Below are 17,025 nucleotides of genomic sequence, written 5' to 3'. Positions count from 1 at the left end.
GTTGTAGTGAAAGATCTCCCGCTATAGCTCCCTACTGAATAGCTTTGGGATGAATGTGAACACTGAATGCTGCACCCAGGCCTCCTCACTTCACATACATCAGTACCTGACTTTACTAACACTCTTGTGTCTGACTGAGCAAAAATCTCCACTTAAAGTGAAACATCTTCCCAGAAGAGTGGAGCTTGCTGTAACATCCAATTGGGATTAATTGTGGAATGGGATGTTCAAAAAAAGCACATAGCAATCTTATGCTCGGGTGCCCACAACCTTTTGGCCAAATAATGTGTAATATATATATCAGACATAATGTGACACATCAGTAATAAAGAAAAATAAACTTTTTTTTTTTTTTTTTAATGAATGATGAATGTTAGTGGGAAGCTAGGCAGCTTTTACATTTTCAGGAACATGGCAATACCGCTTGCGTCATGCATACAACCACACACACACACACACACACACACACACACACACACACACACACTATAAGTGCACACGCACGCTATAAGCACCCAAAGAAAACACAGCTGTCGTGTGAGACTGTGGTGAAAACAGGCCCGGATGTCCTCGCCGACGCAGGAAAATATGACAATTCAGACGTGATCCCCATGAGGAAAAATTTCGGTTTGAAATGAAATGAGCTTTTCTTTCATTTTTTTTGTTTTGTTTTTGTTTTCGAACGATGGATGGGACGAGACAGGACAGACTAGCTTGTTTTGGTTACTGAGGTTAAGTTCAGTGCTAGCGTTAATGTGAAAAAGATGTACGGCGCGCCAGGGCTGGTTTCCGGCTGCGTATTTTTTTACTTTGTTTCAGACAAGTTGAAAAAAGGTGGCTCATCATCATCATCATCATCATCATCATCATCATCATCACTACAACACACAGCACTCAAGGGTTTTAATATAACCTTTACGTCAGGATCGTCATAGCTAAACACTAAATGACACTATGAAGCATGCTAAGTAGCAAGACTGATGTTTAGCTATCAGACCAACAAGTAGAAATATATATATCATTTTGATAAGAAAACTTTGAGTTGCATGATATAAAGTGAACAAAGGAAAGGTGAGTTTGCTGAGGTGAGTTTATCTGAATATACATATCTTGTGTGTGTGTGTGTGTGTGTGTGTGTGTGTGTGTGTGTGTGTGTTTTCTCAAGCTCACTCTAAAGTCTTCAGCATGTTTTGACTTTGATGTTCACGCTCATTAAGCTGATCACTTCCTAATTAGCACGTAGCTGAAGTGTGAAAAGGAAAAGCAACGTTTAGGAGTGGGAGTGTGTATTCTGGCTTAGCATTGCTGCTATAGTGGTGTGGCGTGTGTGTGTGTGTGTGTGTGTGTGTGTTTCAGAATCTCTACATGTCAGATTTCTACATAATGCTAAATAAACCCATAAAGATACCAAGCGCAATTTTCAGATTTGACAAACTTTGTTATAGAAACAAACAAGAACGGCTTTGGTTCTCAATGCTAAAAGCAAGAAAAGCTATCTTTTTGTGTGATTTTATCAACGCCTAAGGTAAATTAGATATTATTCACTATATATGTTTTTCATTTGCTTTGTAAAAATACACTTACGCTGTCCATATGAAACACTTGATGTGCTAGCACAATAATTTTATAATTGTTTATTATTATTTTTTAAGGACCGGTACTTAGTTTAGCATACATGTTTCTCCTAGCAACAGCGTAGTCTCCGTCTCATCTGACAACTTTAATTCGAAGAACGTGTTTACTGTATTGTTTCATGATTGATTTACTTCATTTAAACACACACTCACACTCACACACACACACACACACACACACACACACACACACACAAATCACCCACTTGCCCACAAATGCACAGTTTGAAATGAGTCTAATACACATCCTGCCTATGTGAAAGCACTCAGACACACTGGCTAGCTTCAAAGCTGTGTGTCTATGTGAAGTGTGTGAGTAAGTGAATGGGTTGTTTTCACTGTTAATGTGTGTACCATGGCCTTTTATTTGTGTGAATACACAAGTCAGAGAGCATAAACTAAGCTTTTGGAAGAGACATCACACACACACACACACACACACACACACATTAGGCACTTTCCCCCGCCTGGAGAAGGTATGCAGTATTGTGTAGGGTTTCAGGGTTAACCAAACTAGTGCTTGATTTTATGTAATAATGCAATATTATAAATAGTGCCCAAGCTACAGATTTGTTTTGTGTGTTATGGTTTTGCAAGTCATGCACACAAACAACATGCAAGTAAACACGATATCTAGCTTTCAATTTGAGCAATAAAATTAGATTAACGTCTCTGTCTGGCCACCTTTGTTATTCACTTTTTTCAATGCGGTGTGACTCAGTGGGAAAACAGAAATCAGCAAAACAGGGAATAAAAAAATCCCAACTAGAAATTGGGAACATTTTATATTTAAGGTTTTAAAGACACAGGAATGCATAAAACCATCTTGGAACAGAAGAGTCACGTGATACGAGTATGATGCATCCAAGTTATATATTTATTATAGTTGCTGGGTAAAAAAATATTCGTTGAGGTGTTGATTTAATTATCACTCCAGGTTTTTTTTTCACCATTATGCTGTATCCAGGTTTAATTTGAAAACGTTTTCTTCAAAAACACAGAGTGTGGACTAAGAAAACAGAGATATTGAAAAACATTAGCATATTTTTGGCCATGTGATGCAGTTATTTTTCAAATCAAACAATAAATTGGACGATGTTGTACAGCAGACAGATAGATGAATAGGACAGAATATTCACCTGTAACTTGTAAAAGAGTGTTTTAAAACAAGAATTCCATTTTCGAAGCTTTTCCGGACAAATGTGAGTGTAGCTTGAGGCAGAAAAGATTTGTATTAATTCAATCCTTTGTATTGACTTCATACAGAAGAAAGTTTATTTTATATTGCAAAACATTGAGCTGTGAGCACAACACAGATCTGGGAAAATACACAACAATGAAACATCTCATATATTGGCTGGAACAATAAAAAAAACTTTATACATTTTCAGAGATATTATACAATTTTATACAAATTTAAGACATTTAAGACACGTCAAGTATGTTAGTGTTTACACAGAACACTTATACTGCACAATCACATCCTGATACACACCCCATCTGTCTCTTCCTTATACTCTGTACATCTCTATATTGATTTTCTTGTTATCTTTCATCTGTAATGTAAATTGCTTAAGCATGCTTTTTACTGTTTGTGCTCCTCTGGTATGAATAAACCTACCTACCTACCAACCTACCTTCCTACCTACCTACCTACCACTTTAATTGTGGTAACTTTGGCTTTCTTATCATTTCTGTGCAAATAAATCAATTTCCCGGTTTTCAGGTTGCCCATTTTCCTGGTTCTCTCCTCTCCCATTTTCTTATTAAAGACTGTTATAAATCTTCGTTCAGCATCCTGCATATGGGTCCTTCCACTCTACATCCCTCCCGTGATCTCTACTGGTCTGAGCTTTCGATGGTCACATGCTTCAATGTGGTACAGATCGCACCAAGCGTCTCCTTGTTTCCAACGCGCCAGCGTAAATGGCTGTCCTTCCTCCTCATCCCCTCTGCCCTCACACCAGCCATGTTCAGATTCAAATGGCTGCAGAAACATAATCCTCAGCTGGACTGGACCAGCAGTCAGGTGTTGGAATGGGGGGTGTCATGCCATGCCAGTTGCTTCACTTCTATCCCCCCAGTCCTGGCCAGTTCAGGCGATAAACCTTTCTCTGACCTCAGTTCCATCCCCTTGGAGTACCATGATCTGGGAATGGCCTTCAGCAAAGCCAGGGCACTATTGTTACCTCCTTACCATTTTCTTCCGATCCCTGGAGGAACACCATCTCCTCGTATGTGTTGTTCTCACCTACCTGCTTCAAAACCAGCTGTATGTGAAGGCTGAGAAGTGTGAATTTCATGTGTCCACCACATACTTTCTGGGCTTCATTCTGGCTGCTGGGAGTGTGCGGATGGATTCTGCCTGGGTACATGCAGTCAAGTAGTGGCCACCACCAGAGACGTGCAAACATCTACAGAAATTTCCAGCCTTCGCTAACTTTTACCGGAAGTTAATCTGGGGAAGTTCCTTCGTGGCTCCCCTGCATTGACCCACCTCCACTCGTCAGCCATTTTCCTGGAACTCAGAGGCCGAACTGGCTTTTCAAAGACTAAAGACTGATCAGCTCTGCTTCCAGGTCCTCTAGTGGTGTCACTGCTCACGGCTCTTCTGCCTCTCCCACTTTGTCCCTTTTTCGGTAAAGCTTTTGGTGGCCCAGTCTTAACAAGGATGTTTGTGGCCATCTGTTCTACTTGCGCACAGCACAAGACCCCTAGAGCCACCCCTGCAGGCCTCCTTTCTGTAATAGACACGTTTTCCAAGATGGCCCACTTCATACCTCTCCCCAAACTGCCAAAGAATGTGCCCAACTCCTGCTTCAACACATCTTTTGGCTCCATGGCCTCCCCGGTAATATTGTGTCAGTTCGGGGTCCACAATTCTCATCCCACTTCTGGAAAGAGTTCTGTCGCCTCCTGGGCATCTCTGTCACTCTATCCTCCGGCTTCCACAATCAGACCAATGGACAGACTGAAAGGCTCAACCAAGATCTGAGGACAGCCCTCCACATCCTTTGTGCCGATGACACCGCTTCTTGGTGGTCACAACTAATATGCTTGCTGGATCAACCAGAGGCGTAGACCAGCACCAAAATACCGACCAAGGGCCTACCCCTTAAAACCGCATGCAAGAAACCAGCCCCTCCCTTATAGGACCGTTTCCCATCTATAAGGTCCTTACCCCTTTTGCTGTCCGTCTCTGACTGCCCTGAGTCTTACGGATCCACCCTACCTTTCATGTCTTGCGCCTCAAACCTGTCAAAGCTTGCTCCCTGGTTCCCTTCACCAGACCCCCCTCCACCCTCCCGAGTCATTGACAATAGCCCCGCTTTTACCGTGCACCTTATCCTGTGTTTCAGATTCCTCGTGTCCCCTGCCAGTCCTCATTTTTTCCCTTTTGGATTTCTTAGTTCCAGTTTTGGATCTACGGCTTTCTCAGACTCATGCCTCGCCCCTTGGACTCGGATTCTTTGTTTGCCGGCTCTCGGATCACGGACTATTTGCGGACTTACTTCTCTCTCAGTTTTCAGGTTGCTGTTTTCCCGGTATTCTCCTTCACCCTCAGACCCTCCGTTCAAGTGCCTTTAGTTTCCGGACTGTTAGTATTTCCAAGTGTTCATTTGTTTTCTGTGCTTTCCAGTTTGGATATTCTGTGTTTTCCTCCATCTTCTTATGAAAGACTGTTATAAATCATCTTTCAGCATTCTGCATTTGTCCACTCTCATCCTTCCACTCTCCATCCCTGACACCTGGTCTCACTAATAATCTTATGATTTGTTCTCCTTCTTGTTTGCCTCTACTCAGTTTATCTCAGTTCGTCTCACTTCATCTTAGTTTACTTTATCTCTCCACCACTTTGGCCATGCCAACCAAACTTTAAAGATTTATCCTATGTCGTCCTACAGTGATTTCATAGCAGTACATGTATATGATTTATTTATTGATTTTTTTATTTATTTTATGTTTTAACTGTATCTTTATTTTTTATTAGAAATTGTTTTGGTATAGCTACAGTCACAACTTGTGACTCTAAATTCCCACTGAGCTACACTTCTTCTTCTTCTTCTTCTTCCGTGATCCGCATATTTGATTTGGCACATGTTTTACGCTGGATGCCCTTCCTAACACAACCCTCCCTATTTACCCGGGCTTGAGACTGGCACTAAGAGTGCACTGGCTTGTACAACCCTAATGGCTGGGTTCCCACTGAGCTACACTAAACATTTAAATAATTGTAAAATAAAACTAGACATGAAACACATTATGCTTTATACCTTTGCATTCATGGTTTATACTTAAAACTTTCATAGCTTGGTTTCAAATTCTCATCAGGACCAGGTTGCATTTAGGTAATTTTTTTATTTGAAAATGTAAATAGGATGTGTGTTCAATTGTGTGTGGGTGTTTTATTACAATATCCTTTACAATACAAAACATAGCATAAAAAATTTAATAGTTAGACATCTATGTCCTCAGTATTTAAATGCATAATGAAACTGTATTTAGATACAACAGATGCACCTCTATCATAAAAAATCAGCATTAATTAGTGTAAAGTACAGTCCAGTATATGGAAAAATCTGATAAAAGCAAATGGTTTGGTTTTCAGTCATAGACCATGCCCCTTTTACTGTTATTGACAGGTGAATGTGTAATAACTTTGGAGGGAAAAAACACACTTTTTGTTAAGAAAATGACTATTTATTTTTTTACAACAAGTTTAAGGAATCCAGTGATATATGTAAATAATCCATAAACAGATTAAAGTGCCAAATAACAGTTATACAAAAAAGAAAATCTGTACAAAAAATTATTACAAAAATTGGAATGTGGCTTTGGCTAGTCGAGCTAATGGCTTTGTTTTTCTGTTTATTTTAATTTTTTTAGTATTTATGATTGTCTTGTACTTTGCAGAGCCTCAGTGGGCTTTATCAACCGAACTCAATAAACAATAAACTGATGTATCTGTCAACATAGACAGAAAAAAACAGTCTAAGATCACATTTTTGTGCACTCAAGTCCCTGGATTTTATCCATTCCGGTTGCTAACATTCCAAAGTTCTCCAAAAAATCCATAAATCCAAGATGAATATGCTTCAAAAAGTCTGAAGGGTCAGATGCAACTTAGTTCCAAATTACATACTTTTTGGTAACTTCAGCAATTCATTAATCCATATATAGGCATCTTCTTGATTTAAAACACTGGAAGAACTTTGTCTTTGGTCATCTTAAACACATCTCTTTGGTCTGCACTGCTGGGATGTCCTCATTGGCTGATTCTGGCCGACCTCATGGCTTTTATCCAGAACTGCAGTGTGTTTGGATTTTCATCAAAATCTCAGATTCATGAATCCATAATTTGCTATCGTGTTAGCTGGAGTTTAGCTCCTTTTGCATTTTTTGGTCTTGTTGAAGACCTGTTGCACTTGGCTCACATTATTGTCCTGTAGGTCTTTGGATTCCCCTCCATTTTCCTAACATCAGTCGATGTCTTTAAGGCATTTGGGTCTTCTTTTAAATCCACAGTGATCCACAAACACTAATGTAGGTGTGTTTGTGCATATATATATATATATATATATATATATATATATATATATATATATATATATATATATATATACACAACACACAAACACACCTACATTGTTGGCTCTCGCTTTTGAAGTCCTTCCTCGTGGTTCTGTATTTCCTGCGATCTCACAGGCTGGACCTCTGTCAACGTTAAAAAAATCCGAAATCTTTTTTTATTCAGAACCAGCTCATGTTTGTGGATTCAGCGAGAAGCTCCTGGCTCCGTGAGTCCATATTTTGATATCGTATTAGTTTGAGTCTTGCACCTTTCACTCTTTGGTCACGTTGCTATTGCTATTGGCTGCTGTCCTCGGGTCTCTTTGGCTTTTCCAGTGTCCCCATTGGCTAATGTGGTGTGACCTCACTTTATCTTGGCAGGTTTGAGCTCTTTGACTTGCATGTGTAATGTTTTGTGGACGGCGAGAGTCCTGGACTGACAGAAACCTTTTCCACACTCCTGGCATTTGAACGGCTTCTCTTTGGAGTGGATATACCTGCAGAGAGATAGAGCGAGAGAGAGAGAGAGAGAGAGAGAGAGAGAGAGAGAGAGAGACAGACAGACAGAGAGAGAGTCCTGGTAAATCTACAGATCAGGGCTTGTTACACTGCTAATCATCAGTTCATAGGAGTGCTGTGATTTGGCTATGACAAGGTTTAAATATCTGAAAACTGATGAACCGTGATGTGCAATGTTTTTAAATGTCTTTTACCGGTGGTCTCTGAGATGATCCTGCCTTCTAAAGGCCTTGTGGCAGATGTCGCAGGTGTACGGCCTCTCGTCCGTGTGAGTGCGCTCATGGATCAGCAGGTTGTACGACTTAGTAAAATGGCGGCCGCAAAACTTGCACACGAACTCCTTCTTGGTTTTGGAAGGCAGACGCCCTCGGCTCGGCTTCCTCTCTGGTGAAGCCAGTTTGGCAACATCAAGCAGGCAGCCTAGGGAGGGCGCGTTGGTGTGCCCTCCACCTCCAACGGACACGCTCAGGTCCTCTGCCTTCAGTGGCTCTTCCTGAGTGGCGGCAGCGGCCAGGTTGGCAAAGTCGAAACGTGGTTTGCTCTTAGCTTCCTGTTTGGTTGGATGCACAAGCTGAGGGAGGAGAGGGATGGAGGGGAGAGGGAAACGAGAAAAGGTGCAGCGTGGCAAAAACGGAGGATATCCCAGCGTCCAGTGGTGCAGGTGGACGGCGTGAAGAGCACTGAAGCTGTAGATGCCAGGCATTTGATCAGTGGGCAGGTGAAAGCCGTTTGAAGTCTGGAGGAGAGAATAATTGGCCAGTTGGAGGGAAGGATGAAGCGGTACAGGGGCAGGAAGTGTTTTACTACCCATGATTCCTGTTTGGATTCTAATTTGAAAAAAAATCAATCAGCAGTGGCTCCACCCTGGAAAACAGACAGATAAAAATTTTGATTAGATTCTCAGCCAAGCTAATTAATTTGAAAATCGAAGGTATTAAACTAGAAAACCAGCAATAAAATACACAAGATATTGCTCAGTCACACTAGCATCATTGGCAAAACACACAGGACACAGATCCCAAATCACATAGCAATTACTCGTCAGAATACTTACTACACCAAACAGACTCGTGTTCCTCCTGGGTCACCATGGAAACAGGCGAAACTGGCATAACTTTTTGCTATCTAGTATGTCAAAACACAGCAATGACCAATTGAACTAACATCGTTGGGGAGTTTATGCGGTTACGTCCAAAACCACATACTAATTTACTTAAAATATGGTCTCCAAAATACTAGCTATGCCAAAACATGTCGTATTTCTTATGGAATGTGGAAAACTAGCGTAGAGGGTTAAAAAAAATGGAAAATCGTTGATCAGGGAACTCAATTAACTCAAAACATTTTCAATTACAAACATACAACATTATGTACTAAATAGTTGGATACCAGAATCACAGAAGAATATAAATAAGGACTTAAAAATGTTTATGGGGCATTAAATAGCATGCCAGAATAGTAGCCATAGCACCAAACCTGACATTTTTACCCTAAACAGCAAGGTGACAGGTAAATCCAGCCATATTTTATCACTTCATCAACTCCTGCTTCTTGTCATCCCTGTTTAGTTTAGACGTTTATTTTATTTTATATATATATTTTTTTTGCCAGCTTTAACTGGGTTTTAGACACACTTCTTTTAGGATTTCTAGAATCATTTTACTTAATATTAAAGACTTTTGAAACACACACACATACAAATCAAAACATAATGTCTGACAACATGATACTGACAAGGCATGTGTGAGACACAGTGATACAAATTAATTTTAAACTTGCTATACGTGTGTGTGTGTGTGTGTGTGTGTGTGTGTGCGTGTGCGTGTGCGCACGCGTGTGTGTTTTTTGGCGAAGACATTCTGTAGAAAATGTGCCCGAGGCGTCTGAGCTGATAGACAGAGAGAGAAAGACGCCCGAGCAGAGTGACATACCTGCACCGAGTGTTTAATCTGGCCTGATACACACCGGCACAAAGCACAATAACACCTCTTTGTTTCAATCTCATGACTGACACACACACACACATATAGTGACTCGGGCTTGTTTACTGTATCCTGGGGATCGTTGACTTGTTTCCTCATTTCTAGCTTATGGGCTGAAATTGAACTCCATGTGAATGTAATTACTTTACACACTCCCAGGTTTAATTTCAACTTTAAAGAAGAGCGATGGTTAAAAAAAATTTAGAAAGTAGTATTCTCGTTGACGTTTGTACCGTTTAGCAAAATGTTAGAGAAAGCAGTGTTTGGTGTGTGATGTGATGCTAGTTTCTGGCTGAAATCTGTTACGATGATGTAATTATAATTGATACCACAGTAAATCATGCCACTACAAAACGTTTCCGAGATTGACTGGGTGCAAGAAATCGCCGGCTGTCGAGTAGTTTACGTGTGTTGAATGTTGATTTAAGAAGTGCACCCTGTTGCATTGCGTGGTTCTGCTCTCCCTTTAGCAAAACCTCGGCGAAAAAGCAAAACACTCCGACATCCTGAAGGACAAAGTTTAGCTCTGCTCATGTACCCTCATCTCACTGGTACATCAGCAGAATAGCAGTCTTTCTCTCACACACAAATAGACAAGTACAGAGAACCATCACACGCCACGAGAACCAGTTTACATGATTGAGGTGCAGCTTCATCTTCTACAACTTTTATAACTAAAAATATATGTATATATAAAATGTGTGTGAATCTGACCCTGACCCAAACACTAGTCTGAGGTTATAACATGCGGTAATGCACTAAAACAACAGAGAATTACATATGCCCTGATACCTGCACACACACACACACACACACACACACACACAAAATAATTATTGTAAAGTGCCATATTGGCCTAAATTTGTTCATTATTACTGTTCATTAAACATTACTTTTGCTATTGCTATAATTTTGCATTATTATTATTATCATCATTATCACATTAAATATATATATATATATATATATATATATATATATATATATATATATATATATATATATATATATATATATTTTTTTTTTGTGATAATGATGATAATAATAATAATATTAAAAACAATGATTCTTATTTACACATTATTATTATTATTATTATTATTATTATTATTATTATTATTATTGTTGTTGTTATACTGTTATTATTGTTGTTATTTATGAACAAGTATACACTATATATTGCACAAACCGGGATCCTATAATTTCAAACGGAATGCAGAGAAGCTCCCTACTGGACATAAAGTGCACTACAAAGGGCACAGAACTGGACATCAGGGGACAAGTTCACTTGGCTGAAATGTAAAAAACTATGTAAATGTAAAAAACGAACTCGTATGTACTTCATTTAAGGTGATTAAGACATTTGTTTCTACATAATCTAACACTTGATTTGTCGCTGGTGTTACTGTTATCATTAAATATACACTTTATGTATCTTTTGACTAAATAAAAAGAAGTGACTCGACTGAAAAAAATGTGAAACGGTCCTAATTAGGTTCCCTACGGTGCAGAAGCTCTCCACAGGGGATTCGTGCAGCTCTGTCACTGCAAAGAAATAACTGACTTTTACTCGCCAGGTCATTAGAGGAGATCAGCACTCGACCTTTGACCCTTTGAAGTGAGCTGAGGCTACACCAGGGCGCCGTTAAGCCCTTGAACCAAGCACAATGAGGTGAGAGATAAGTGTGATTTCATCTGGCCATGGTGATGATTTAACCTGTAAGCTGATAAACTTTTCAGGGCAACAAGATGAAGGAATTTTACCCTTTAATTAGTCAGACTTGTACTTTGCTTTATTATGAATGGTTTAATTTTTCCGGTTAATTAAGGATAGCAGGAGGAATCAGTGTCGCTGCCTTGAACACTAATCCGAAGGTAAGGCGATGAAAAGGAATCAAGAGGGTCACAGGACATTAAACGTTGAGCACTACATACGGTGTAATGAGAGGAATTTGGATCACAGCGTATACGCTAATGTAGTGTGCATAAACAGGTATGTACTGTACTACATCAAGTGTAGAGAACTATCCTAGTGTGCTTGAGAGTATCTTACAGTACACCATTCTATTACAGTGCACTACAAGGGGGTGTCAATGTGTAGAAAATATAAACTTGATTATGCTAATGTCGAACTGTATAGAGTGTACTAGTAAGGAATTGGAAGGGATTTGGGATACAGCCCACCTGTCCCTCAGTCATCCTCTGTCTTTGTTTAAGAAACCATGATCTTCAGGTGACTAAAAAGCACCCAATCACCTAATATAAATCAGTGTCTGAGTGTCTGAGGGGGAAAGAGTAAAAGTGTGAACGGCTCAGGCCGCTCGTGTATTGTGAGGAACCAGGTGCTGATTTCCAGCTCAAAATGTGTCACAATGCTGTAGAGTGTTTTGAAGCCCAAAACTCATGCGAGACACCGATTTAGTTAGGGCCTGGGCCGCCATGTGAATGTGACGGACTCATTCTCAAAGTGTACACTTTTTGTAAAAATCTAAAATGAAAATATAGACCAAAATGGTCGTTTGCTTTGCTTTGTATGTTAGTGTCAGTTAGCAGGTGATTCCCCCCCGCGGGTTAAATATATAGTACATAGTGTAGTATTCCGGTGTTACTTCACAGTTCGGGCACTACTTTCTCGGTGTTAGTGCGTGGGAAGGCGGCGTGCTTCAGCCCGGCCTGTGGCAGGATTCCGTGTTCTGCTCAAGGGCGCGAGAGGTGATGCGCGCGCCAAGCCACTTGCAAAGCGCGAGGGCTGTGTGTTTCTCAGTGCGCGAGGGAGTGGTGGTGGTGGTGGGGGGGTGTATTCTCTCAGTTTAGCTACCTGACTAAAAGGAATAGTAATAAACCCACTTTTTTATTTTATTTTCATTTTGTGAACGACTTAAAGATTTGGAAATGAATTCGACACCAGGATAAACATTTTCTGGGGCGATTTTGAAGATTTTTAGGGGGTAAATTTTAAATACTAACTTTTGAAAAAACGCGAGCTAGTTATTAGCTTACAATTTAACATTGAACGAAAATTAAACGAATGATAAAAATGGGATTTATTTCCTTTTTTAACGTTTTTTTTATACGAAACCAAATATTTACGAAAAGAAGCAGTTAAGGTTTGTATAAATGGTTAGGAGAGAAAAGTGGTTATTTGGGTGAGTATGAGTCTGTACTGTGAGGAAACGGATTCTGTGATAAATATCCCTCCTGATAATGTGGAGTTAATATCCAGGTGCAGATTGTTTGGCTTGGCCACTGCTCCTGATCTGGAGCTTTTGGAAGAATGTAAATATTTAATCTAATAATGACACTTGGCTTTTATTTGACTGTTGATCGCTATAATAAGAGCCATTAATCAGTATTTTACTGCAGTTCTTACTGTTTCAATGGAGAGACTCGGGCTGGTCCAGGAGCGTTCACACACAGTGCACTGAATGAAACGCAGCGTGCGTGCATTTGAAGGTAAATACAGAAATGTTTATCTTTTTTTAATTCAGTAGTAACAATTAAAAAAATTTATAAAATAAAAACTTTTCACGCTTCAATCTGTTTCTGACCACGGAACATAACGGAATGCAAACATATATTTACACGTAAAAATACAAATACAAATTCAGTGCAAAAAAAGAAATTACCAGGAAAATATACTGAAACTGAACGCACTGAATAATATTCAAATATATATAATGTTTAAAATAATTCATGATTTTAGATCTCATGGTTCACCGAAGTTCGCGCGCCACCTGTTCATTATTATAATTATTATTATAATTATTATTATATTTATTATAATAATAATTATTATTATTTAGCATTGCTTTTTTGTTTTCCGTTTTAATTAAATTTTTGTTGTAATCGGTGTTTGAGATGTAGAGGAATGCAAAGCACGCTTCAACTACATAACATCCTGGCGCGAGCGAGCGGGAGAGCGCACGCACGAGCGCTCCCCAGATCACAATTTGTCGAGTAACAATAAAGAGAAGGAAAGAAAGAAATACAAATTAAAAAAAAAAAAAAAAAAAACATGTATAAGTGCATATATATATCGACCGCGCGCGCAGACAGATCGATTCGGGATTTATTATCCAGCACGAGTTTATTTGTCGGGGAAGTCGAGTTTGCAGGACGGTGTAAGAACATCACCGCACAGCAAACTCATGCTTTACGAACAAACTAAATTAAAAAAATGTGCAAATAAAATTGTATAATAAAACAAGTAAATAAAAATAGAAACAGTAATACATCAAAGTAGAAATAGTTACCGGCAGCTCGCGCAGGCAGGAAGATCCGGCGGGACTCGCAGGAAAAAGTTTAATTCTTCCCACGCAAAGAAAGTTACATGCATGCAGTCTTCAGCCAGTTCTCACTCGCACACTCGCGCGCGCGCGCGCACACACAAACACACACACCGCAGCAGCTCCACACAGCTGTTAGTGCAGGATTAAACTTTCCCTCCCCGCGTGTGTCTCTCCTTCTCTCCTTCTCTCTCAGTACTGCGGTCCCAAAAACCCACACCGCCTCTTTATTGTAACCAAACCCTCGCGCGTCATATGGCCAAACCCACACTCATACACAGAGAAAGTTTCTTACACACTTCTTAAACTTTTCGCATAGTTCAACACACACGCACACACACACACACGTTACACATGTTGTACAGTGCACATGCACACTTTAACTCTCTCTCTCTCTCTCTCTATTTTTCTCTCTCTCTTTCTTTGCACGTGCAATTGAATCGACATTAAGCATAAAAATTGTGCAAATGAACGAAACGCACAGCGAACGCAACAAGTCACGCGCGCGTAAAAAAAAAAGTTGCTTTGTTTTTGTTCACAAATTATTTTGTTCTGCCTTTAAAGTTAAACTGCTTCCAATCAATTTTTTTGAATCATCCCCGTTACAATCAGATGATCAACAAGTTACAGATCATTCTGGGGATCTGTTTTATTATCTATCTGTTTTGTTTGTTTGTTTGTTTATTTTTTACAGCTTGCCGCTATTATGGTGGCTTCCATTTTTGTGCATATATTTATTAATGTGTTTTATATCCACTTACAGTTCTGTGTACCTTGACGTTTGATGCTGATGGATATATGGCGATCATACATTTGATAGGGAAAGCGGTCCAATAAACAGGTAAACAAATAAACAAACGGAATGAAATAAATGTGTATGGATGTAAATAACTAAATATTTAATTATATTTAAATAAATAAATAAGCAGGCACGTAGACAACAAATGTAATCTATTTTATTTCTCTTAAAAATCCGTGTGTAAAACCTGTAAAATGTAATGATGTTAGTGATTTTATTGTTGTTGTTATTATTATTATTATTATTATTATTATTATTATTATTGTCTCTCTCTGACCTGACTGTAAACTTCACACCTGTTTGTTTTTACCTCTCACCTGAGAAATCCAGAATGAGATTAACATCCACACTGTAATGGGCTGGAAGTGTAAAGTTGCTGCTGCTGCTTCTTTTTATCCTCTTTTCTTCCGTTTTCTTCTTTAAATCCTGAGCTTCTGTGTGAGAGGGAGCAAATCAAAGCTCGGCTCGCGCTCATTAGGGGCAAATACACAACTGTCAACTGTTTCAGACTCGGACAGGAGAAAGAGAACACACACACACACACACACACACACACGCGCCCGCGACTTATTTTAACCCGCTTCCATCATTTCATTTGTCACGCGTTTAGTTGCAGTTACAACAAAGAAAGAGAATAAAAAAATGAAAGACAGAAAGAAAAAAGACAAAAAGAAAGAAGACGAGAGAGAATGAGCAGAAAACATTCACGCGCACGTACCTTAGTAATTTGTAGGGTTTATTTATGTTTTTTGCTTGTTTCAGTTTCATCATTAACGTTTTTATTCTCTTGTCTCATTACTTTAAGTGGGTTTAGACACAGAGATGTCATGACGTCGTTGTTATTTGGTGTGTGTGTGTGTGTGTGTGTGTGCGCGCGCGCTCTCGTGTAAGTGAAATCAAACTCTAGATTGTGTGGGTCCGATTTGCATTTCTCAAATCAAATTCTCAAATCACGGACAGGATTGAAGCAGTGTGTATGTGTGTGCGCGGGCGCTCGTGTGTGCCGAGTAAAAAGCGCTCAGAATGCGCCACCTAGTGGACTCCATCTCTCCTCCAGCTCCTCACACCTTCTCCCGGAACTAGGTCCAAGCAACAAAGTCTGCCCTGCAATAATATATTCGATATATTATATACAGTACAGACCAAAAGTTTGGACACACCTTCTCATTCAAAGAGTTTTCTTTATTTTCATGACTATGAAAATTGTAGATTCACACTGAAGGCATCAAGGGCTATTTGACCAAGAAGGAGAGTGATGGGGTGCTGCGCCAGATGACCTGGCCTCCACAGTCACCGGACCTGAACCCAATCGAGATGGTTTAGGGGTGAGCTGGACCGCAGAGTGAAGGCAAAAGGGCCAACAAGTGCCAAGCATCTCTCGGGGAACTCCTTCAAGACTGTTGGAAGACCATTTCAGGTGACTACCTCTTGAAGCTCATCAAGAGAATGCCAAGAGTGTGCAAAGCAGTAATCAAAGCAAAAGGTGGCTACTTTGAAGAACCTAGAATATGACATTTTCAGTTGTTTTACACTTTTTGTTATGTATATAATTCCATATATAATTCCACGTGTTAATTCATAGTTTTGATGCCTTCAGTGTGAATCTACAATTTTCATAGTCATGAAAATAAAGAAAACTCTTTGAATGAGAAGGTGTGTCCAAACTTTTGGTCTGTAGTGTATTTATATATATATATATATATATATATATATATATATATATATATATATATATATATATATATGACAAAAACCTAGAGTTAATATATGCAAATTAGATGGGCGGACGTAATGTGAATGTGGGAGTGTCTTCCTATTCGATTATTTGACAGTTATTGTTGTTATAAGTGGTTTTGGGGTGCAGTTAAGACGCTTTTTAAAGCATGAGTATTTTTTTTTTAATTATGTTTCGGAAAGCAGGTAAGGGAATGAGGGAATGAGTGTGCATAGCCCATGTAAGGCAAGCGAGACATGTAATGTAACTATAAACGGATAGTGACACCGAGTTTTATTACTGAGATTTAATACCCCAATAACGTGTTTTGCAGTTTGCAGATAACGTTAGACAGGACATGGGGAGAAGGAAGTTATTTGCTTTGATTCAGCCTGTGAGTGTGTGTGTGTGTGTGTGTGTGTGTGTGTGTGTGTGTGATTCTCTCAGACGCTTTCAGCCAGCTTGCTGAAGGTAACATAAACCAACATTGTAGGATTAAAAAACAATGATTACGTTCAAA

General features: G+C 39.4%; 1 protein-coding gene across 1 annotated transcript; it reads right to left on the bottom strand.

The window, feature by feature from the left end:
* Window positions 1-6,319: 6,319 nt before the first annotated feature.
* On the bottom strand, window positions 6,320-14,182 carry osr1 (odd-skipped related transcription factor 1). Its single transcript, XM_046837438.1, has 3 exons — window positions 13,960-14,182; window positions 7,919-8,588; window positions 6,320-7,702 (listed from the first exon to the last, which is right to left on the bottom strand). The coding sequence occupies exons 2-3, from the start codon at window positions 8,533-8,535 to the stop codon at window positions 7,570-7,572; spliced, it is 750 nt and encodes a 249-aa protein (XP_046693394.1). The 5' UTR covers window positions 8,536-8,588; window positions 13,960-14,182; the 3' UTR covers window positions 6,320-7,569.
* Window positions 14,183-17,025: the final 2,843 nt, after the last annotated feature.

This window comes from Silurus meridionalis, chromosome 2, assembly GCF_014805685.1.
Source record: "Silurus meridionalis isolate SWU-2019-XX chromosome 2, ASM1480568v1, whole genome shotgun sequence".
NCBI lineage: Eukaryota > Metazoa > Chordata > Actinopteri > Siluriformes > Siluridae > Silurus > Silurus meridionalis.
The sequence above is the reverse complement of the archived record's forward strand: the minus strand, read 5'-3'. Positions and strand labels throughout refer to the sequence as shown.

Excerpts from the sequence above, each read along its gene's own strand:
- osr1 (XM_046837438.1), bottom strand. The coding sequence starts at position 8,535 with ATGGGTAGTAAAACACTTCCTGCCCCTGTACCGCTTCATCCTTCCCTC. Across the intron at positions 7,703-7,918 it reads GATCATCTCAGAGACCACCG|GTATATCCACTCCAAAGAGA; the intron begins GTAAAAGACATT and ends ATCTCTCTGCAG.